This window comes from Chaetodon auriga, chromosome 16, assembly GCF_051107435.1.
Source record: "Chaetodon auriga isolate fChaAug3 chromosome 16, fChaAug3.hap1, whole genome shotgun sequence".
NCBI classification, from domain to species: Eukaryota; Metazoa; Chordata; class Actinopteri; order Chaetodontiformes; family Chaetodontidae; genus Chaetodon; species Chaetodon auriga.
Window position 1 is genome coordinate 15636615 of NC_135089.1, and position 23142 is coordinate 15659756.

General features: G+C 45.1%; 1 protein-coding gene across 3 annotated transcripts in view; it reads left to right on the top strand.

The window, feature by feature from the left end:
* The window catches only part of LOC143334695 (trinucleotide repeat-containing gene 6A protein-like), a 33269-nt gene extending 10873 nt beyond the window's left edge, over nt 1-22396 (top strand). The window contains exons 3-27 of one of the 3 annotated variants that reach the window (XM_076753607.1): nt 580-678; nt 6336-6681; nt 7535-7582; nt 8779-10824; nt 10947-11136; nt 11327-11799; nt 12028-12159; nt 12287-12448; nt 14939-15142; nt 15335-15501; nt 15685-15762; nt 15957-16124; nt 16985-17140; nt 17420-17539; nt 17887-18024; nt 18197-18292; nt 18400-18574; nt 18727-18870; nt 18997-19167; nt 19258-19398; nt 19486-19593; nt 19716-19946; nt 20041-20111; nt 20624-20763; nt 20955-22396. In XM_076753607.1, coding sequence (XP_076609722.1) covers nt 7537-7582; nt 8779-10824; nt 10947-11136; nt 11327-11799; nt 12028-12159; nt 12287-12448; nt 14939-15142; nt 15335-15501; nt 15685-15762; nt 15957-16124; nt 16985-17140; nt 17420-17539; nt 17887-18024; nt 18197-18292; nt 18400-18574; nt 18727-18870; nt 18997-19167; nt 19258-19398; nt 19486-19593; nt 19716-19946; nt 20041-20111; nt 20624-20763; nt 20955-21303 — 5706 coding nt within the window. In that variant the 5' untranslated portion in view covers nt 580-678; nt 6336-6681; nt 7535-7536 and the 3' untranslated portion in view covers nt 21304-22396. Of the gene's footprint in view, nt 1-579; nt 679-6335; nt 6682-7534; nt 7583-8778; nt 10825-10946; nt 11137-11326; nt 11800-12027; nt 12160-12286; nt 12449-14938; nt 15143-15334; nt 15502-15684; nt 15763-15956; nt 16125-16984; nt 17141-17419; nt 17540-17886; nt 18025-18196; nt 18293-18399; nt 18575-18726; nt 18871-18996; nt 19168-19257; nt 19399-19485; nt 19594-19715; nt 19947-20040; nt 20112-20623; nt 20764-20954 lie in introns of those variants that run through there. The other 2 variants (XM_076753608.1, XM_076753610.1) reach the window with 2 other exon arrangements.
* The last annotated feature ends 746 nt before the right edge of the window (nt 22397-23142 follow it).

The following is a 23142-nucleotide window of genomic DNA, read 5'->3' on the forward strand; positions in this document are numbered from 1 at the left end:
GAAGCCTCAGTCTGATTATGAACCAATAGGACACTAATAGAAGGGGCATATCTCTTTTTTGGAGGCAAAAAGTTAGGAATATTAATATCGGACAAGACGAGTGAAAATGTTTACTGACAAATATTGAAGCGCAAGGCAATATGAACAGGTTCAATACTAACAGTATTACTGTCAGTAGAAGCAATAGGTAATGTGAAGCTGCAGTACTATATACATTTAAAAATGGATTGTATGAGGACTGCAACCAGTTATTTTCATTATAGATTTGTTTGTTGAATATTTAATCAATGAATGTTTTGGTCTATAAAAACATACGGCTGCCATCTCAAGCATTCATTCACAGGGTTTACTTTTATGAGGCTTTCTATGAAGTGTTTCCGTGCTCGGCTTGAACACACACACACACACACACACACACACACACACACACACACCCACAAACACACAAAATGCAGTCAAGCTAGGGGAATCACTGGTTCTTGCATAAGCAATGGGCGCTGCTGTTAATGAACCACATAAGACATAAAATGCATTACCAATTACAATGAAAGTAATGGTATTTACTCCTGTTTTGCACAGGGAACATACCCATAGAGGGAAGAACAGTGGATGGAAGAGAGAGAGAGACGGAGAGTGTGACAAGGAAGGAGGATAAGAAGATACAGGTCCGGTCAAAAGGTGAGAGAAGACGTCATGGCTTCCATCTTGTCAGGGGCTGTGAGACAGCTGTGTTTGTGTTCTGGGCAGAGTTTCATTGATCATTAATTTGGACACCAACCTCTGTTCACCTTATACAGAGGTAGTACTATATAATTCGCCATATGCTGCAAAAACCTCTAGTTAGCAAAAAAGAATCACCACACACTTTAAATAGTTTCACAACCATAAGTTCTGCAGTTTTGTGTCGAGACAAGAATCTGGCAATACATGATAGAAATTGGCACGGTAAAAAATGGCAAGGGATGCAAAACTCCCAGAAGACTTGATAAAATCCACAGACTGCTTGGACTGCTTCAACTTCTGTTGTCTAACTTTAAACTGTCTCTGAAGCCTTTGAGTTTCAAAATATTAAGATGTTTATTTTTCCAACATTTTTTCTTCCTTCCATGGTGTGTGTTCATTCTCTGTTTGTTTGTCTCATTAGTGCAGCAGTGCTTTGCTCCTATGACAGAGCTGGTGTACTTTGCCATGTGACGTAGTAGCGTTTTCCATGTGAATTGCTGTTACAGTTTCCACTGGGTCCTGCTTGTGCGAGCCTACTACTATTACAGCTGAAACTACTGTCATGGCTAGAGTAGGCAGGAAGTCTGATAGCGCCTATCACTGACCTTGAGTGTGTCTTTACGTTTCAGTTGCTCTCTCTGTCTCTCGCTTTTGTTTTCACTCCTCTCCACCTCCTCTCGTCTCACCCTGTGAATATATTATTAGATTTGGTGATGTGTCCCAGTACAAAGAGATGAGTAGTTCAGAGTTAAAGTCTCTGTAGTACCAAACTGTGAACTGGCACAGCCATTTATCGTCATGGAAGCTCTTCCCCCCAGATAATGGTTATACAACAACAAGAGTGCAGTCATTGTTCCTCTGAAAGACTCAGTGTCTATACTTAACAGTAGCTTACTATAGCGAGAGTCTATAGGCTGATTTGCCCTAAGTTGTCAGCAGCTCTTGAGCATGCACCAGTTCGATCGTCTTTGGTCAAAAAAGTCTCTGATTGCCGCTTTTGAAATGTGAAGTTTTCCTGCTTGTCTTTGTCCTATATGATCGTAAACTTATTTGGGTTTTGAATTGTCTGTATGACATGACGAGCGTTCTTGAAGACGTTGCCTTAGGTTCTGAGAACTTTAAATGGATATTTTCCACTATTTTCTGACATTGCATAGGCCAAATCAGTATCACAACCCTCAGTGTTGCAGTGTAGTGTGGAAACATGAACCTGGCGATGCATGATAGGAGTTGGCGCAGTATAAAACAACAAAGCATGCTTACCTCCCAGAAGACTCACAACAATCCATTCACTGCCGCGGTAAAACTAGCAACTAGAGAGGGCCAAACCAACACTCCTATTGACTTATTTTATTCTATTTTAGATAACATTTCCTGAGCATGCCTGGTGGCAACCACTACCAGGCTGATAATGGATGACCGAATACTGGACAAACCAGCTAATGAGTTATAGGCAAAAATTGAAGCTTGTGCTTTTGTACACATTGCCCTTGTTTGAGCTCTGTGTGCGTGCCCCTCCTAATCCCTCCCAAAGTTGACATGATAGTGATGTACCGTGTGACAAGTGTGCTTATCTGCTCCTGCACACACTTGCACTGCATGTGCAATCTAATGTACAGCATACTGCTTTGAAAGGGATGCAGACATGTATAACGCAGTAACACCTGCACTCCAGTAAATGTCTTAACACTTCCTCATACTCCTCAGTCCTTCATGTTGATCTCACCTGAAACAGGAAGTTAAGGGAGGAAAGTTGCAGGCTGCTTGCTTTCCTCACAGCTTTTGTATTGATTAATAAAGGTCTTTGCATTATTGACAGAGAGCCACTGACATGCACCGATGTCCTCTTGCTTGGACAAGCCCGGGGAAATGGGGATTGTGTTGAGGAATGTTGTCATGACAGGGGCTTCCCTAACAAGACCGCCTTTTCCTGGTTAGTTCAGCTCCAGACAACAGATTTGGGACTGGTTTGCCCCAGCCAAGATTAAATTAAACTGTATCATTTGACAGTGTGCTTATGTCGGACCCGGAGCGGGAACAGTGATACACAAGTAGGACCAAAGAACTTTTCCTTACAATTCAAGTGTGCCTTTTTTGAACAAAAGATGGAAGTGCAGTGAGTGCACTAATGGTTGTGTTGCGATTGAAGTGATGTGACAGATGAAATCCATTTTATACCAGGACGAACTGCATAGCCAAATCCATACCACGTCACACGTCTATCCTTTTTGTGCCCGTTATACCGCCCACTCTTGGTGCAGCCATTATTTTCATATTCAACGTTGAGGTTTGCTGCTGAGGCCCTGATGTGTTTCACTGGTATGCAAATGACATTTAAGAATATGTCAGCTTTTGGCAACAAAGCACCATGCTTCAAATAGACTTTGCAGTTGCATAGCAACAGCAGGACATGTGAAAAGTGCCTTTAGCTAAAAGCAGTGTTCAGTTGACAGTCACTCCATGTAGTGTTTTAGACAGTCAAGTCAAACAGTGCAAAGCTTGTCAAATGCATTGTTTGTCCATTTGTAGGGTGTCTCCGCTAATTGTTTGGTATTTTTTTCTAAACTTAGAACAAATGATTTGAAACAATGTCAGGTATATTGAGCTACCTCTGAACCCAAAACACACAATGTCTCATTTTCATTCGTTGCATAACAGTTTTGATTGTGTGTTTACTGCCTTTTGAATTGATATCAACCCACCTGCTATTTAGCAGTAACAAAAGTTTTCAGAGCACGCTGATAGCATCTAATGTTCGTACAAGTATCCTTGTATTTATCACAGCGCCTGTCTTTCATGACCAAACATGCACAAAAACAACCTTTCATGTCCTTTCGGATGTACCTTGATGTAGATTCATCTCAGGTCTGCTTGTCAGATTAGTGTATGCAACAGGTAAGGTAGAAAACGGGGCCAAACACTTCGTTAGCTCTACTGATCGTTTTCCACTATTTTAAGTCTCAGCATGTTGGCTGCGTTTAAGTTTCTTCTTGCTGTGTCTGTTAGACGGAGTACACATAGTACTGGGTTCATGTGCCGCTGACTTCAGGAAGTTGACCTCTTTGCTTTTTATACATGTTAGAAGCTGCAGCTGCATTCCTCTCACATCAGCCTCAGTGACAGGCCCTTTTGCCTCTGTCTCTTTGTCCCTCCCTTTTCACATTCCACTTCCCTCTTCCCTCCTCCTTACCTTGGTATCATCTGTTTTTTCCCCATTCCCTTCGCTACATTTCTCGTTCTCAGCTGCACTCTCTGTGTTTGTGTCTTGTCCCTGTATTCCCTCTCCCCCCTCAACCCGCTCTGTCTGTCTGTAAGATGATAGCAGCACTCGAGCTGCTGCCAACTCCAGGGGCCCTCATGAAAGCTGTTCTCAGATGGAAGCTCGGGGAAAGAGGAACAAACTGTACTCTATGTACTGAGCAGCGGCAAAGAACATGCTTGTACACACCAGTGCTGAGTGATGTTGAAGTTTTCAAATTGTGATTCATTAAAATATATATGAGTCTTGTTATCACTAGATAGATAAATAAATAAATAAATAAATAAATAAATAGCCTTTCTGATTACAAACCAGGATACTTTTGAGTATTAGTTTAGTTATATTGATGACATCAGTTTGCTTGTTTTGTCTGAAAAATTAACCAAACCTAAAGTCGTTAAGTTTACTATTACATACCACAACGAAAAAAACAAACAAACAAATCCTCACTTTGAGAAAGTAGAATCAGCATGTGTGAGGCATTTCTGCTGGAAAAGTGATTTTAACGATTAGTTGATTATCAAAATTCTAATTATTCTTCTCTTCATACACTAATCTATTATTTGACTGATCATTTCCACTCAGGTAGACACATATATACACTATATAGGCAGCAGTCTAGTCTAATCAGTCTAGTTTCATTTATGGAAAAGGGAAGTCATTATTTTCCCGAGAATTGTGCACCACCAGCCAATAATTGCTCAAGTAAAGTGTTAAAAATCTTTGTACATTACTTTGCTTTGCACTGCCTTAAAAGGATAAGTGGTTCAGCCTGCATAGCCGCTTTGAATGGGATGCTTTAGGGTTGACAGAGGTCTTTCCGTGTAGAATGGTTGAGTCAAGATCCATGGAAGTAAACAACTCTGGTTGCTGGAAGGGGCTTGTCCTTTTAGTGCCGTGGCTGCCAGAGGGAGCAGGTCAATTCAATAGCTCCACCTTTCTGCTCTGTTCCTTAGTTTTCTTTTCTTTTGGATAATAGTATTTCTTCTTTATAATACTTTGGGGGCACTTTCTTGAGTATTTTGTAATGATGATATCATTGTGCTGTCTGTTTTTTGATCGGTTCCAGAGGGCGGCTCAGCAGCGTTGGCAGACTTGACGTTTAGATGCTGGCAGTTTGCCCAGTTTTAGCTAGTGAGCTGTGACTAACAAAGGTGGAGTTTGGCCTCTGTTAAGTGCATCTGGGCTTTATGGCATTGCTCGCTGGCTTATGTGTCTTTTCCCCTGATATGACTTGGAGTAGTTGGATTATTTGGCCTTGTTTTAATAAGGCTATTTTTACTACAATAAACATGCCAATCCACATGGAATTAGAATCAATAAAACTTACAACACATGTTCTAACTTGCAACACATGCATGCTTCATTGCATCTGCACACTTCTTTATTGTCCAGACGGGGGTTTGTTTGCTCTCTTATCATATTGGCTTGTGAACAGAGTGGTTACTATTTGAACTGAGGGTTTATAAATAGACCCGTGTATTGCTGCAGAAGGCAGAGAGAGCTAACACACTTGCCAACCTGCACCAAGAAAAGGTCAGATGTGGACGCACACTGCACTTCTTGCTGTCAAATGCACTGGTCCACTTTTACTGAAGGATGTCTATGCCCCCCTCCCCTCTGTTGAGTTGTGTCTTTGTCCTCCTCTTTTTATTGTTTTTTCCTACCTCTCACTGTCTGTTCCTGTCTTTGTTCCCTTACTACGTCCCTTTCTCTGCTCTAGGATAAGAGGTTTTGCTTGTCATGGTGTCCTAGGGCAGTACTGCCAGCTTTAAGCTTGTTGTATAACCCTAATCTAGTGTAACCCATACACATTCATCCCTCCTCTCAAGAAGACAAGGTGTGTGGTGGTCAGTCGTCCCATCATACTTTCTTCATAACCTTGCTGACTCGCATACTTGTATTATAATCAAGGGCAAGGAAAGATGTGAATAATTAGTCTCCTTCAGCTGTAGAAAGAGAAGGAGAACAGAGGGAGGCCGTGTTCACTGGGTCAAAAAGGCTCCTAATTAATATCCATAACATCATTGAATTGACATCCATAGCTATACTGTAGCCTCCACTGGAGCTGGCCTGCACCTCCACTAAAATGTAACTGCATCAAGGCTAAGGAGATGGCACGTGCAGACCGTAAGAACAGTCATCATTTGTGACTGTCTGTGTAGGATGGGCCTGGTAGAGATTGCTCACAGTGAAGACACCATCAAGCATGTTCCATGAGACATCTGAGTGCTGAATGTCTGAAATGCTTCAGAAAAACTGATGATTTAATGAAGTTGTTGATAATAGCCGTGCAATATGTTGAACTTACCGTCTTCCTCTCTTCTTTGTCTCTTTCTGTCTTTCTCTGCAGTGCCAGAGCATATCAAGTCAAGGCAGAGTCCTAAATCTCAACCACACCTCCCCTTCCCCCTCCCCACACTTACACACGTACATACACACACACGCACGCACACACACAAACACACACAAAAGCTCATACATACAGTCCTCAGCAATGCCAAGGGGGCCTGATCAGCCTGCTGCCCGCTCTGACAAGCCCTGCCTCTTCACCTCAGACCCTTGAGGCTGTGCCCTCTGAGCTTTGACCTTTGACGTCCCCTTTGTCGACCTGGGAACCAGAGGTCACCTGTTCTCCACTCAACCCGGGGGCGCCCTCCTGACCAGCCAGGAGCCACATCCACAAGCCCCACTCACAGGTAAACTATGAAAAGAGAGAAAAGAGGATGAACATACAGCATTGGATTTCATTCAGTTAGATCTGTCTGTTTCCTCACAAACACATATGAAGACACACGCTCACTGTCTGCCAGTGATCACAGTCTTGATTATAAACAAGAAAACAATTCTGCAATTACATTAAATGGCAATAAATGTTAAAATGTGGGTGTGTTCTGTCTCATCGCCTCTGATGACTTTCTTCTTGTACCTCTATACCAAATGAACTCATCCAGTCTGAAAAAGTAACCAGTTTCCAATTTGCAATAGACTGCAATAAAGTACTCAGAATATGATTCATATGAAATCTGTGGCCTTTGAATTGAACTTGCACAATTGCAAAATTCAACAACAAAAAAGTGTTTATGTTTTCCTGAAGGTTTTGAAATATGTATGAATTTGTTTTGTTCTAAATTGATCACAACAGTGATTTTCAGCAAACTAAGTACACCATGATGATTTGTTAGTATGCAGTCATACTTTTGTGCGAAAAGGGAAAAAAACAAGTTGATGATAAACACCAAATTAAGCTCAGACAAACCACTGAGAATAAGACATACGTAATTTATTGCTTCTTTTATTTATTATGATCTGGATAGTCAATTGTAACTACTAATTTGGATCCAGCAACTAGCAGGGTCTGTCCACTAATCCACTTCTACTTGCAAGTCCTTCTTTCTTTAACACTCTTGGTTTCTTTTCTATTTGCTTGATTCTCATTGAATGTCCTATCTGCCCTAACTATTTCTAGCATCTCCCCACTGAGTTTGTTTTCTGGCTCTGTCTCTAACTCCCTCTAAGTCTGTTGACAGTCTTTCCTCTCTCTGTTTCCAGGCATGGCTCCCATTCGGGATTCCGTCAGCCACTCCCCTAATCAAACAGGTGACTACACATTGCCTTCTTCCTGCCCAGTTCTTCTGCGTTTCATTTTTCCTCCCCCTGTCTTTACTTTGGCTATGTGCTTTGTGATCGACAGACTCGGTAGACTCAGTCTGACCTGACCTTGACAGATGATGCATTTTATTCATGGCATATCACAGAGACAGAGACAGAGAGAAAGAGATGAATGTGTGTGTGAGTGAGGAAGCGTGTGTGAGAGGGTGCAAGAGGAGACTCTGCAAACGAACCTGATGAGCACCATGGAGAGCTGGCAACCAGTTCATGTGAAAGAGGCTTTGCAAGTGAGAGATATTCCAAGTGAGAGTGACCCAGAGATGGGTAACCAAGCAGTCAAGAGGCTCGTAGCGAGTCTCAGGAGATGGCCGGTGAAGAAATCAGTAGATGTAGTCACACGTGAAAGAATATTAAGTGGGAATTTGCAATATTAAACAGTACTGAGCCGCAGTGTCCCCACTGTAAGAGTGCTGTTTGAGTGACAGACTGCAACCAAATGCTGATAAATACAGCAGTTGTACGCAGAGGATTGCTCTAGGAGTAAAAAATTCAGGTACTCTGTATTGTGACTGAATGAGTGTATGTAAGCAAAATCAGATCACAAATGGTTTCTGGAGTCTAATTTTAGGGACATGCCTGGTCAGAATGCAGATGCTCTCAGACAGTTTTATTGTATTTGGAGAAAATGGCGAGGTTTAAATGATGTTTTCTGTTGCCACCATCTCTTCTAATTTGCCACCACCTGCCCTCACTTCCTCCATCCTCCCTACCTCTTTTCACACTCAATTGCCATCTCCCTTATTCCCTCCATCTCTCCCCTTCTGTTGATGGTCGTCCTCCACCTCCTTGAATCCGAACATGCATGAATGGCATGCTTTTGAGTCCTGCTGTAGTGACAAAATGGTGGCAGCTGTGTCCAGGCTCAGGCCTGGCTCTGATCACATCCAGAACAGTTGGGCAACTGAAGGTTGGAGTGAATAGAAAAATATCAAAGCGACAGTGAATGAGGAGAATTTAAACCACATCTGTTGTTTTGTTTCATTTAGTACATCTCGCTGTTATGTAATTTCTTGATAATGATTCAGCAGCACCTTTGCTAAATGCTTGAGTAATGTTACTGTTTGTCTAAAACTTGAAGCTCCGATGTAACAGAATCCTCTACCATGTCCACCCTTCTGTCTCAGGTTTGGAGCATCCAGTCTTGGACTCGCAGTATGAGCCTTCCCCCTGGTCCTCTGGCTCTCCCTGCAGCAGTGACAGCAACAGCAACTGGGGCAAAGTCCTAGTGGACGGAAGCACCGACAAACCCAACAACCCTTCTTCAGCTAACTCTTCCGTCTGGCCTCCCTCCTCCTCTTCATTCTCTTGCTCCTCGTCTTCTTCCTCTTCTGGCTGTGGGTCAGGATCAGACCCTGAGTTGGCGTCAGAATGCATGGACGCAGACTCTAGCTCCTCGATTGGCTCAGAGAAAAACCTCGCCGCTGTGACAACAGTGATGATGATGTCAGCAAATGCTTCCTCCTCTGTGTCTTCTACGGCTTCTTCCCCCTCCTCGTCTATGGTGACTTCTGCCATGGTGGTCGGCGTTTCAGTGAATGGAGACAGCAACGGCAACAGTCGTCAAGTGATTGGTGGAGGGATGGGAACCATTGGCGGTGCAAGTAATGGAAATAATAACATCACTGGGCCCTCCCACTACTCCGTGGCAGGGTCCAACAGTATTGGCAGCAATAACATGGGTAACCACAACAACAAGCCCATCAATAACAGTGGTGTATGGGGCACCCAGTCAGGCAGCAACATGATCACCACCGGTGGAAGCACGCCCTGCATCAATGGAGGGTTAAACCCAAACACTTTAAACCCAAATGCCAACCATGGTGCCTGGCCGCAGAATACAACCCCAAGCCCAGTGTCCCAGGGCCAACGTCCTCCACAGGCTCAGGGGATGAGTTCCAAACTGAGTCTAGCTCCCCAACAGGGTCCCATGCTGGGCTGGGGTAGCATGGCAGCTCCAAACAACAGCAGTATGATGGAAGACACTGAGGTGAATAATGGTACAGCAAGCAGCAAGGTGTTAGGAAGCAGCAACAGTGGAAATGGTGGCCTACAGCCTACCAACCTTAACACTGAATCCAATGGACCAAATAACACTATGATGATGAATACTACTACTACTACTACTACTAATGCCACAATGACCTCTAGTCCACCAAACTCTACAGCCTCACCCCAACTCAGCGGGGATTGTTCCTGGGGCTCTATGGGAGGAGGGAATGGGGGTCCGCTGGCCAATGGAAACCCCTCATCAGCCCCCCAGCACCCCCAAGGTGAGCTGGGGAGTACTGGGGCCTTCGGTACGCCTTGGGGCGCCACTACCTACCCTGGAGACAAGGGCCACCCAAATGCAGACACTGTGAACCCCCAAAACCCTGCCTTAATGCAGGCTGGGAACCCCCAAATTTCCTCTACTGCTGCTTACAAGAGTAATAATACCCACAATAACACTGGGGCCCCACGCTGGGACCAGGGGCCCACCAATAACCCAAACCAGCCCCAGACTAACTTGTCCTGGGGTATTGGCTCAAATCAGATCCCAGGCTCTGCAGGCCAAACACCAGGAAATGGCAACCAGACTACAATGGGTCCTCCAGCAGGGATACCTCGCCCCTGGGGGAGCAGCGCATCTTCTTCTTCCTCGTCCTCATCATCCTCTTCCACATCTAACAAGATGTCAAATGGAGAATGGGGATCAACAACTCCTGGTAACAACAATTCAGATGCTGGAAGTCATAAAGGAAGCTCTGCCAACAATGGCTGGAAGAGCTTGGAGGATGACGCCATGGGCATGGGAGGTGGAGGAGGTGGAAGCCATGGGTTGGGTAGTGTCACTGGAGGCTGGGGTCGCTCTGGAGGAAGCGAAGGAAGTGGCGAAAGCTCCGGTGGCCGTTCCAGCTTAGACAGAGAAGGCAGCCAAAAAGGGGGAAACCGCAGAAAAGCTAACCCCCATTCATCAATACTGCCAGCAATGACCCGGGCTGATTTGGACCCGAGGGTTCTGTCCAACACTGGATGGGGGCAGACACCCATACGGCAGAACACCGCCTGGGATGTCACTTCTACTTCTAACAATCAGCACCAGGGTACCAGAGGAGATGAAAGAAAGCATAGTGGCGGAGGCTCCGGGTGGGGCACAGCTACACCGGCAGCTCCCTCCCAGACCTCTGGAGGTAGGGGCTATAATATGTGTGAAATTTTAGCAATATAAACAAAAGTATTCAAATTTAGCACAAAATGTTGTTTTGCAAAACACAAAAGTAAAAAATACTTGATCTTCCTTTGATTCTTGTAGGTTGGGGGGGTGGGCCGGGCAGCTCAGGCCCAGGTACAGGAGGATCTGGCTGGGGAGATCGAACAACCTCTGGGTGGGACAGCAAAGGCCCAGCAAGTGGAGGGGGAGGGCAGAGTGGCTGGGACGATGGATCCAGCTACAAGGGGAGCAACAACACCAGTAACACCTGGAGCAATAACAAAGATGACAGGTAATGTACGTTTGGGCATTGCAAAGATACTGATTATACTGATGCAGAAATATTACATTTACTGCTAAAGTAAATGTAACTGAGATGTGATTTTTTTTCTCAGTAATTTTAATGTTATGCCTTACTGCTATTCATGTTCTAAGTTTTGCTTAATCTTCTTTGTCTTATCACCTGCATTGCTTTTCTTTAGGTCCAACACATGGACTAATGCACCCAAACTGCAACAGGGGTGGGGTTCCAATTGTGGAAATGGAAGTGAAGGCTGGGGTAATGGTGGAGATGGTGCCCGACCAGGGGCCAACAGCCATTGGGGGGAGCCCCAAAAAGGTGCAGGCTCAGTGGGCTGGGACAGCGACAGCGACCGGTCAGGGTCTGGATGTTGGAGCGAGCCTAGCCGAACCAACACCAGCAGCAGCAACACCTGGGTAGGGAGTGGAGGATCAAATACTCCAGACCAAAGCACTCCAAACCCAACTTCCAACTGGGGCGACTCAGTCCACAAACCCAGTCCTCAGATTAACAACCAGGGCTGGGGTGAGCCGATGAAGAACAACCACGGAGCCCAGAACTGGGGTGAGCCAAATCCCAAGCCCTCCAGCGAGTGGGGAAAGGGCCCTGAATCCAACACGTCCAGAGGCAGTCAAGGCCCTAACAAGCCCACAGGTAATAAGCAGGATTATCCATCAGAACCACTGTCCAGAACCTAGAACAATATTTTTTTTGTCCTTTGTGTATGAGCAAGGCTTTATTGTGTTTTAGTGTTTAGTAAGGGAGACTATGGGCTACCAAAACTGAACTGAATTGTTGTTTTGACACTGTATAGAGATAAGGTTTGAGTGGGAGGACATACAATTGATGACTCACTTTTATTCTTATTTATTCTTCTCTCAGGCTGGCTGGGAGGCCCCATGCCCACAGTAGGTCAGAAGGAGGAAGTGGCAACTGGGTGGGAAGAGCCTTCTCCAGAGTCCGTTCGTCGGAGGATGGAGATCGATGACGGGACAGCAGCTTGGGGAGACCCTGGTAAACACTCAGCCCGCTGTACATTTCTTCAGAAAGAGATGCTCTAAAGCCTGAACAAAATAACATGGGATTCCAGGCTTCACATTTTCGGCTAATGACTCAACATGTAATTAAACCTTCTTCTTAGGTCAGTACAGTGGTGGATCTGTCAACATGTGGAACAGGACTGGCCAATCAGACCAGGAGGCCATGGGCCCATCCTCTCAGCACCAGTCCCAACCATCACACAGCTCGAAGCATGCTCCCCAGCCCATGCAGCCCATTGCGCAGGACAAAAGCTGCAGCTCTGGTAAGTTGGAATATGTATGCATGCAGCTGTATGTTTGAGACAGAGCAGACAGAGGGCACATGAAGCCTGTTCTTACACTGTTACGCTGTTGTTTTTGATGCAGTATGTTACATTATGCAAAGACTAAACAAGCAATAAATTAACTAAATGTTAACTCGCCAGTTTATCCAGTCATGCATTCATTCACATAGCTTTGACTCCAAAAACACCAATAGCCAGGAGTACAGAAACTTGTGCACTTGGCCACACGCCTCCAACACGTGTATACATGTGAATAAAGATGAGTCGAACAAAGCTGAGTCACAGTTGCTTCCTTTTATAGTCTGCCAGGTTACAACAGATATTGTCATTATTTACATGTTCTAGTGTTGTTTAGCCTGCAGGACTACTTTTATCAACAAATGCAATGACTCTTGCATTAGCTTGCAGATAAACTTTTTTTTTCTTTTTTTATTTTGAGCCTCATATTGAGGCACATAAAAAAATGCTCGGACACGAGCCAGTATCTAAAACTGTATGCGCATGTAGTTGCAAGCCTTCTGGTGCACTCTGTAAGCCTTATGAAGGAATAAAAAGGCGCAAGTCCCACCCACACACTCTTTATGCGATAGCTGAAATAAGGTCTTAAAAGGACAGACAGTACAAACACAAAAAGTGTAGCTGCACACACATACACAAATGTATTCAAAGGCATACACAGTTTGCACAGAAGCATAGACAGAACACAAACATGTACAGCCATTCTCTCCCATCTCCCTACGGTGTTGTCTATGTTGAGCGCTTTTTGTAAAGCCGGTTGAGTCATCCCTTTGGAATGCTAAGAGCATCGATTTTTCTCTCCTCTCATTCGCTTGTTTTCCTCCGCCCTTTCTCTCTCACCCGCCAATTCTGCTTACTGAAACACTGGATTTTGTTGGGTTTGAGTGAAAGAGAGAGAGAGAGAGAGACCATGAGTGGTAGAGGAGGAGGTCTGGTGATTCGGTAATAGGGATGGTTCCAATGTAAGATGGGAAAACTAAAAAGAGTTAGGCAGCTATTCTGCAGAAGTGGGCTGAGGAGGGGGAAAAGAGAGGAGGGGCTGTTGGGGTTATTCAGGGCTGCTGCCTAGTCAGTTAACTGGAGCAGCAAAGTGGATGGCAAGGAAGGGTGGAGGCAAACAAGGCAGCTACTGTGATGAGGAAAATAATCATGCTATAAGTTTTGATTCCTCTTCATTTTGGTTTAATTTTTGTGAAAACCAAAGTGCAGAAATCAGCAGTGTGGTAGATAACAAAAAAATATGAGTGAAAGAAGTAGCTGAATGTAGTAGATGATGAGAAAAACCATTTGAATTTTAACAATTTTAAATGCAAAAATGGACTCAAATGTTGATTCTGTCTTAGAAATAAGAGATTTTTCAGTCTGCTATTAGACGTGCAACTAAAATCTACTTTTTCCGCTACTTGACAAACACACATGAAAACACGTATTGTGTTTCTCGTCCCCCTCTTATCAGGTCAGCTGATGCACCTACGTAGATGGTGAAACAGAGCAATAGATGAAGGCTAGGGTTACAGCTTGTCAGTTGCTGTGTGCTTTGGCATCAGATGCTCACACACGCCTGTGTGTTTGTGTGAGTCTGTAGCATGTATGTACAGCAACCATAATACTTGTATGTGTTAGTTTGTGCATATGCTTCTACCTCTGCATGTCGGTTTTGATCTGGGGGTTTTTTCTTTGTCACATTTGTTGTTAAGTGCTTGTGCTTGTGTGTGAGCATGCCCAGTCACATGAGGGACACTGGAGCCTGAGGCCACCCCATGATCTGTCCTATTTTTACAGGAGATATCCCTGGCATCTCCCCAAATGCCTCCTGTGAAGGGAGAAAGTAGCAGGTCTGGGCAGTCAGCTGTAACATGACCTTTTTGAACTCATACTTACACTCACTTGAGCACACAGTCTCATATTTGAGAGGGTAGGGGGGCCCGTGCACACATCTACACACCCGCAGGAGTTAAAGTAAACAACTCTTACATAAGCAAGGTGATGTGGGGTTCCCCAGGGATGTGAGCAGGGCTCTCTCCTGAAGCCCTGCTCTCTGATTGCAGCAAAGGAAAAACTTGCAACATCGTTGTAAATATTAAAATGTTCGTCGGGTCTAAGAAAGATGGTTTTCATTTACATATTTAAATTCGGGGCATTGATGTCACCATTTCCACATGATCCACCCACTCTCCAACTCTGAGTGTCCAAACAAGCCTGATCTGTCTTCTCTGAATGAGGAGAGCTGTGATATCGAAATAAAAACAAACAAATTTCTTGATTAATTGCTCTTCCTGAGACACATACTGTATCATGTGTAACCTTGCTAATATGTAGTTTGACACAGAGGTTGTATTGTCACACTAAACAAAGAATAGACGTGCTCTGCTGGCAACAATTAGACATTAGACATCAACGCCACAGAAAATATATCCTCAGTCTTATGGTTACCTCTTTCTTTTCCTCCAGGTTGGGGTGAGCCTTACTCCCAGCAGAAGGAGTCCTCGACATGGGGTGAGCCTACCACTGCTCCACCTGTGACAGTGGACAACGGGACGTCTGCCTGGGGGAAGCCCATGGACACCAGCTCCAGCTGGGATGAACACAGCAGGGGTGAACCCAGCAGGGGAAGCAGAGAGTCTGGCTCTGGATGGGGCAGCCAGCATAAGTCTGGTAGGTGCAGATGTGATCATGAATATTCAGCAAAAAGATGCATCTGAAGAGTATGATAATGTTGAATCTATAGTAACAGTTAAAGTGGCAGGAGAGAGAATTTCCCTGTAGGACGAGCATGAAATGAAATACAGAACCATGTACAATCATTTGCTGGTTTTCAGTTTCTTCCTTGTCCTTCGTCCTTCATAGCTCCAGGTCCCAAGCCCATGGAGACGTGGTGTGGTGAGGAGGTGTCCATGAGCAATAGCTGGGACCAGGAAGAGGAGGTGGAGATTGGCATGTGGAGCAACAGCCAACAGGACAACCGATCCCATGACCAAAACACCTGGAACTACAAGCATAAAGGCTCCTACAAGGTTTGCACATTTCTTCATCCCAGACATGGAATTACTGATCCCTGCTCTTACAAACATCTGACATTTGAAAGAATAGAAATATTTTGATTGCGCAGAAACGCTTGAACAGCAGTTGTTCAAAAGGCAACCATGCACATGTTTCAAGTGTCTCCAGTTAATTATTTTTTGTCCGCAATGTTTCAGATGAACAAACCAGTCAATAAACAGGATGAACCCTGGATGAAACCCTTCATCAACCAGTTCAACAGCATGAACTTCTCTGTAAGTACTGTTTCGTATTGTTTTGCTGTGGTTTTGTTTTGCAGCCATGTAGTTCCCACCAGAAATTTGACCATTTTAAAGCTGTGGTTGCTTTGTGCATAGGCAGTGATGCAAATTCTCTTCATTTGCTTGACTTTTAGTTTTTCAAATGCATCATGCTCTTCAGTCACAATTTCTTGTCTTTGCCCTTGCAGAGAGACTCTCCTGATGACGCCATGAAGACAGGAGCAGGGATGGTGCAGGACAAGCGTATGGACATGGGCGGTATGGGAGACTTCAATGGAGTAATGGGGAAGAACCCTGGGTCTCGACACCAGCTCCACAAGGAGTCTGCCATGGATCGCAGCCCTTACTATGACAAGGTATGAAGACACGTCAGTGTGTTCTATGGGTGGGGATAAAGAAATGGCTACAGAAACACATCTTGGAATTACGGCAATGGAAATAAAGCACTTGTGTTGCATCTGCACTTTGTACGCTGTTTACAAACAACATTGCTAGACAGAGGTTTGGTCGGTCTCTCCGCCATTGTGGTGATCATGAGGTGTGGAGACAGAAGAGAGTCTCTTGTGTGTGATCAGCCTCAAATGTCTGGCTGTGAAACGCTCTCAGCCCTGTAGTGCCCCGCAGTGGCTGTTTTAACACACTGCAGGGAAAGGATGTTTCAGTTGATGCTTGCTGTTTGCATGATGGCGACGTTATGATGAGCTAGTCTGTTTCGCTTAAGAGCGACAAAAGCAAATACAGTATACACACTTCCATGCTTACACTTCCTTGTAACAACTGAGTGATTTGTGAATGCAGTAATGGTTAGTTCCTTTAGATAGTTCAGTACAAAGCTGCCGTGGGTTTGTTTGGCTTTGCTGCTTTTCCTTCTGCATTAAATGCTGCTCATCTCTTATCTTCCTGACTCCCATCCTCTGGTGCCACCTTCTCTTTTTCTACTGCACTCCCCTCCTCTCTCCATTACTTACTTCTCTTCTTCTCATCACATTTTACTCCTTTACTCTTTCATCCTTTCTTTCACTCTTCATTTTCTCTCCCATTGTTTCCTCTGTCCTGTCGTATTACTTTCTCTTTCCTCCTCCCTCTCTTTTTCTGCAGAATTAACTCTTTTTCCTTCTTTTCTCCTTCCCTCTCTGTACTTCTCTGGCTGCTGATGTGCTTCCTGTCCCTCTGTGCTTGCCGTCCATCTGCTGTGCGTCCGGCCTTGCTTCTGCAGCTGTCTGTTTCCCCCTCTGCTTATGATAGCCAAGCTTCTGATGAGCACTCCACCAATCAAAGCATGACCTTTTCCCCATCCAATTCTGCTCAGCCTATCCCCTGTCTCGACTCTGGGCCGTCTCCCGCCCACTCTAGTTCTGGGGGCGCTCGGCAGGTGAGTGAGGAAAGAGAAAGAGGATGTTATCTTGAGGTCTTGGGCCTTGGACAATGAGATACCAAGTAAAAGAAAGTGTCTCTCTGTATGAAGAAATTGCGCTTAAATAAACCACATATAACACAAATGATATTCTAGCAGGTTATCCATAACAATTATGTTAAGCCCACGAACAAGTTTCTGATTGTTTCTGTGCTTGTAAAACATTACATTCTGAATGATGTTTGCAACAAGTTGTTTGACCTTTTTTTTGTGTGTGTCTGTGTCTCCCCTGCTCAGAATGTAAACCCTATGATGGGTGGCAGCAGCGTAGCACAGGGCCGAGGCGGCCCCCAGTCCCAGATCACCCCCCAACCTAACCTTCGTAACCAAGTGCCTCCACCCATCCTGCCCTCTCAGGTAGCACACTCTGTTACATCTACAGCTCATCATGTTTTAGGCTACAACGTTTGAAATGTCTGCTCTTGTCTGAACAACGGTCTGAATGTCTCAGCAGCTTTAATGCACTCGAAGCATTGTCAAGACAGCACATACAGATCATTCCAATTTTTTTCTACTATTTCTAGATAACAGTTAAGCTTAAGATTTCAGTAGCATCATCAACCAAATTGAATAATATGATTTGACATTTTGCCAGCCCTTTTTTCCTTCCCATTCTGTTATCCATTGTTTGTGTTTCATATTTAACCACAGGGAAACTTGAATGACATGTTAAATGAAGAGAACAAAATCTCATTTGTGTTCAGGTCCCTCCATCCCTGTTGAAGTACCCAGGAGGTAACGGAGGTCTGAACCCTCTGTTTGGCCCTCAGCAGGTGGCTGTGCTCAACCAACTCTCCCAGCTCAATCAGCTGTCACAGCTCAACCAGATCAGCCAGTTACAGGTAGACTGATGGAGACTTTGAACGCACACAGGCGTCAATCTTTCTGCATGGTTTTAGGTTCATGTACAGTGCTGTTTTGGACTGTGTATGTGACACTGTTAAGGCCAACGTGATGCAGTCAGTTTACATGCTACATACACATGGCTGAGTAATCTCTTGTGTCTGTTTGCAGCGTCTTCTCCTCCAGCAGCAGCAACAACAGCAACAGCAGCAGCAGCAGAAGGCTCAGAGCCAGAGAGTCATGCCTGTGGGACGGCAGACTGAACAGGTGTGTGTGTCTGCCCTCAAAGTTGAAGAGTTTTTATTAGCTGAAACATTAGGGTCTCTGGTGTTGCCTCTGATTGGTTTCTCTAACCTCCTGCCGCCTGTCCTTAGACACGTCCTATTGGTTCGTCTCCATCAATGATGCAGCCCCCACGGCATCTGGACCCCTCCCTGCTGAAACAGGCCCCACCCCTCAAACCGTACCTGGATAACTACTTGTCCCACAATGCCCCTGAGATGCAGAAGGATGCTGCTGCTCTCGGATCCTTCAGCAACTTCCCTTTAAGTAAGTTGCAAAATAAAATCAGTATATTCTCCCAAATTGTAATGACAGTACATTTAGGAGGAGATATTGCCTATAAATATGTATGAGAATATGTAAATGTGACTGAGTTTCCCTTTCTACTGTTTTCTCTCTTCCTTTGTTCCTCCCATCAGGCTTGAACTCTAACCTGAATGTATCCCTGGACATGGGGGTTGGTGGTGGTAGTGGTGGCGGAGCTGTGAGCTACAAAGAGCCTCCCCAGTCCAAACTGAAGAAACTTTGGGCTACTGACCCTCTGGAGCAGAACAGCAAACCTGGTAAGCAAGAGTCTTGTTTGTGGTGTAAACCCACTGGTAGGGTCCTTGCATACAGCAGCGTTACCACATCTGTGACTTTCACTCTGCACGATTGTGTCCTCATGTTTGTGTGCGTTCGTCCCACAGGTGCTATGTCGTCTGGGCTGCGTCTGGAGGACTCTCCCTTCTATGACTTCCTGTCTCCTGGCCCATCTCCCCTGAGTCCTCCCGGCCAATCAATGGGCTCGGTGGGCGATGGCTGGCCGCCCCGTGCCAACTCTCCCCCACCCCATGGAAACACTGTCACCTGGCCCCCAGGTACACTTGCTTTCAAACGCACAAACAAGCAGAAAAAAATGTTTGCATTGAACGCTGCTAATCGCTCTGCTAATCTGTGTGTGTCTGCAGAGTTCCGGCCCGGGGAGCCTTGGAAAGGTTACCCCAACATTGACCCTGAGACTGACCCTTATGTGACCCCCGGCAGTGTCATCAACAACCTCTCCATCAACACCGTCCGCGACACAGACCACCTCAGGGACAGGAACAACGGTAGGTCTCACACACACGGCTGGACATAAACACAAAATGCTGTGTAACACACTCTCACAGACACTAACCCTTGTTTTTGTTTCCCAGGGCCATCCTCATCACTGAACACCACGATGCCTTCTAACAGTGCCTGGTCATCCATTCGTGCCTCCAGCCACAGCGGTTCCCTCACCAGTACAGCACAAAGCACTTCAGGTAGGAGCTCCTGTTTGTAATTCAGCAGTGGCCATCTCGTCCTCTTCCCTCCGTCTCTCAAGCCAAATAATCTTGACCAGAGGATGTAAAAAGATTTCACTTTGTCCTGTCTGTCCTTGCAGCCAGACCCAGTGAGTCAAAGTGGTCTCCAGGCGGCGGTTCTGTGTCCAACTCCTCCCTGGCCCATGAGCTGTGGAAGGTCCCCCTGCCTTCCAAGGCGCTGTCTGTGGCGGCCCCCTCCAGACCACCACCCGGCCTCACCAGCCAGAAGCCCAGCTCTGCCTCCTCCGGCTGGGACAGCTCTGCCCTGAGGCTGGGAGGGTGGGGCTCCTCTGAGTCCAGATACACACCTGGTGAGAGCAGAGTGGAAATAACTGGGATTTGTTCAGGTTTTTATCTTTATTCTGAGATAAAATGATTGTGACTCAACGCTGTGTGCGTCGGCAGGTTCCAGTTGGGGCGACAGCAGCAGCTCAGGGAGAACCCAATGGCTTGTTCTGAAAAATCTCACACCTCAGGTACCTGCATGTACATAAATATAACATCTGTGTTTCTTGTCATCCTGTGTAGAGTTTTAAAGTTTTTAAATGAATTGATTTAAGCTACAGATTGATCTCAACACCTTAATCTATAGCTCCACCCAACAGAATCAGAATCAGCGGAATCAAAGAAGCTCTGTGATTGGATGTTTCTTGCTAACTTCTGCCTTTAAGTTTGAGTATGTACACAAGCTTGGACTGTTTTTTCAAAGAACCAGACGTTTAGTGACATGGTTCTGTTAATATTTTAGACTGATGATTCGGCACGCAGAGGCATGTGAGCTGTGTAACAGTGTCTGTTTATGGGATTTGTACTTCTGGAACTTAAGGGTCAGGGAGGTGACATAGCTGTTCCTGAGTGTTTTTGTCAGTTCATATTTAGCAAACTGAACTGTTCGAGGAAATGTTTGTGCATGACGTTTGTCAGCAGTCGCTTAACAAATGTTTATCCCTTGTCTGTCTGTGTGTGTTTTGGTCTGTTTGTCTCTCAGATTGACGGCTCTACCCTGAGGACTTTGTGCATGCAGCACGGCCCTCTGATCACATTCCACCTCAACCTGCCGCATGGTAATGCCGTGGTATGCTACAGCTCCAAGGATGAGGCCGCCAAGGCCCAGAAGAGCCTGCACATGTAAGGACATCTGGCACACACACACACACACACACACACACACACAGATTACTACAGGGCATGTAGAGACGTTTGCTGATTTCTCTGCTGAGTCTCTGGTGTCTTGAGTGCACATAAACATTCTGATTGTGGATGTTTTGGCGCGCTCTCTCTCTTACACACGCACTCTCTTATCTGTCATCCCTCTGCAGGTGTGTTTTGGGGAACACTACTATTCTGGCTGAGTTTGCCAGCGAGGAGGAAATCAACCGTTTCTTTGCACAAGGGCAGTCATTGGCCACTCCCTCCTCTGGCTGGCAGACCATTGGCTCGTCTCAGAGCAGAATGGATCAGTCTCACCCCTTTCCCAGCCGCGCTCCTGAACCTAACCAGTGGAACAGCAGCGATCTCCACAGCTCCTCCCTCTGGGGCGGGCCCAACTATTCCAGTAGCCTGTGGGGGAGCCCCAGTGGCACCGAGGCGGGGAGGATCAGCAGCCCGTCTCCAATCAGCTCCTTCCTCCCGGTGGATCACTTGACAGGTGGAGGGGACTCCATGTGAACCACCTGCCAATCAAACAGGCCAGGGGAAGGGTCAGTAGAGAATTATCAATAATAATCAGCAGAAGAAAATGTTAAAAAAAAAAAGTAGTTATAAACGCAATGGCACTAGTTGGACTCTTTCTCATTTACAAGATATTCAACAAAACGGGGTCTCCCCTGTGGAAAACAAGTTACGTTTCTCTCTCTGCACATATGTCCACTTTGTTTTAGCCCAAAAACATATCAGTCGGAATACTTGAATCATGCAGGCCAATTCTATAATGTGAACGGATGGATATTTGCTTCCAGGTAGTGCTCTTTCAGACCGAAAAAAGCTTCAATCGAGCTCATTATTATATATATATATTTTTTGTTTCATTCGTCATGTTTATTTGAATTCCAATTCTTTTCATTTTTAACGTTTTCTTTTTGTTTTCTTTTTTTTTTTTTTTTTTTTGCATTTGTTTGCTGACAATGTTGGAGTATGAGCTTTTTTAACTTTGCACTGAATGTGGTTTTTTCTCAGTATATATAATCTGCAATATAGAGGGAGCAGCCAGTTTTTCCAGTGTAGCTGTTTACTCATTGAGGTCCTTACCGTATGTGTGTATGCGTGTGCACGCGCACATGTGTGTGCAAGTACTTTGTGTGTGTGCGTGTGATTGCGAGTGTGAATGAGTATGTGTGCGCTCCTCTCTGCCTTGGCACGCCTACCTTACTGCGTTGTCGTGGAGTTCAAGATCAACAGATAGTTAAAGAAGAATAAAAGCTGACTTAGGAGGATTATCTGGTGATAGTAAAAGTGACATTAAAAAGTATTGCACCAATTTTGTTTGAAAACTAAAGAACGTTGAGCTCTGCAGTGCAAAGGACTGTAGCCGCAGCTGGGACTAGCAAGCCCCGCCCACCCTAATGTAGGGGCGCGGGGTCTATCTAGCAAGCCCTCCCGTCGGCCCCCTCGTGGGCCTGGGGAGGGGGAACAGCACTTTCAGAATAGGCTTTCAATGTTTTGGAGGTGCCACACTGCAACCTCTTGTTTACAAGACTTAGGAGGCGGAACGTGTGTTCATTCTTCATTTTAAAGAGAAGATGGAATAAAATAGAAAATACTCAAAAAAAAAAAACAAAAAAAGATTTTAAAAAAACGTAAAAAATGTATAAAACAAATAGAAAAACAACAAAAAAAATTTAAACTCTTATCGAGGATGAAGACGATGCTTTGTAACTCTGGGAATTCGGATCAGTGTTTTTGGCCATGGCGTTGGTTATTTGAACTATTCCTCTTTGTCTGCTAAATAACCAGCAATGGTTCTCAGGAAATCAAGCCAGTTTTCCCCCCCTTGTAGGTGAATTAAAAAAAAAACTACTACTCCTTGTAGGAAAGGAAAATCCAACTTCTAGCACTGAAACTATGTATAGGTCTGTAAGTTTTTTTTTCTCTGCCAAATAACTGCTTTAAGCTGGAGAAGCTCAACACACTGCTTTCAATATGCTGTCTTTTGAGGGAGGGGGGGGGGTCCTAATGTGGGGAGGCGGAGGACGGGCTGTAGAAATCCCAACATCCCTCTCTCCTCCTCTTCCTCCTCTCCTCCAGTCCTCCACTCCACTGATGTAGAAATCAAAAGTGGGGAGTGTGTATCGTGTGGATGTGTGACTGTCAGTGGGAAATGTTCTGTCTCGTCAGACTTATAAACCAAGAGAAAGGCGAATCTGTATCTATGCATACTGTAGCCTCTCACACGGCCTACCGAGAGGCGTTTTTTTTTTTTTTTTTTTTCTGTTTCTTTCGTTTCCCGTGTCTCAAAATGTTTTAAATGTTTCATTAAGTACACAAAAATGCGAAATATTAACTTGCTTT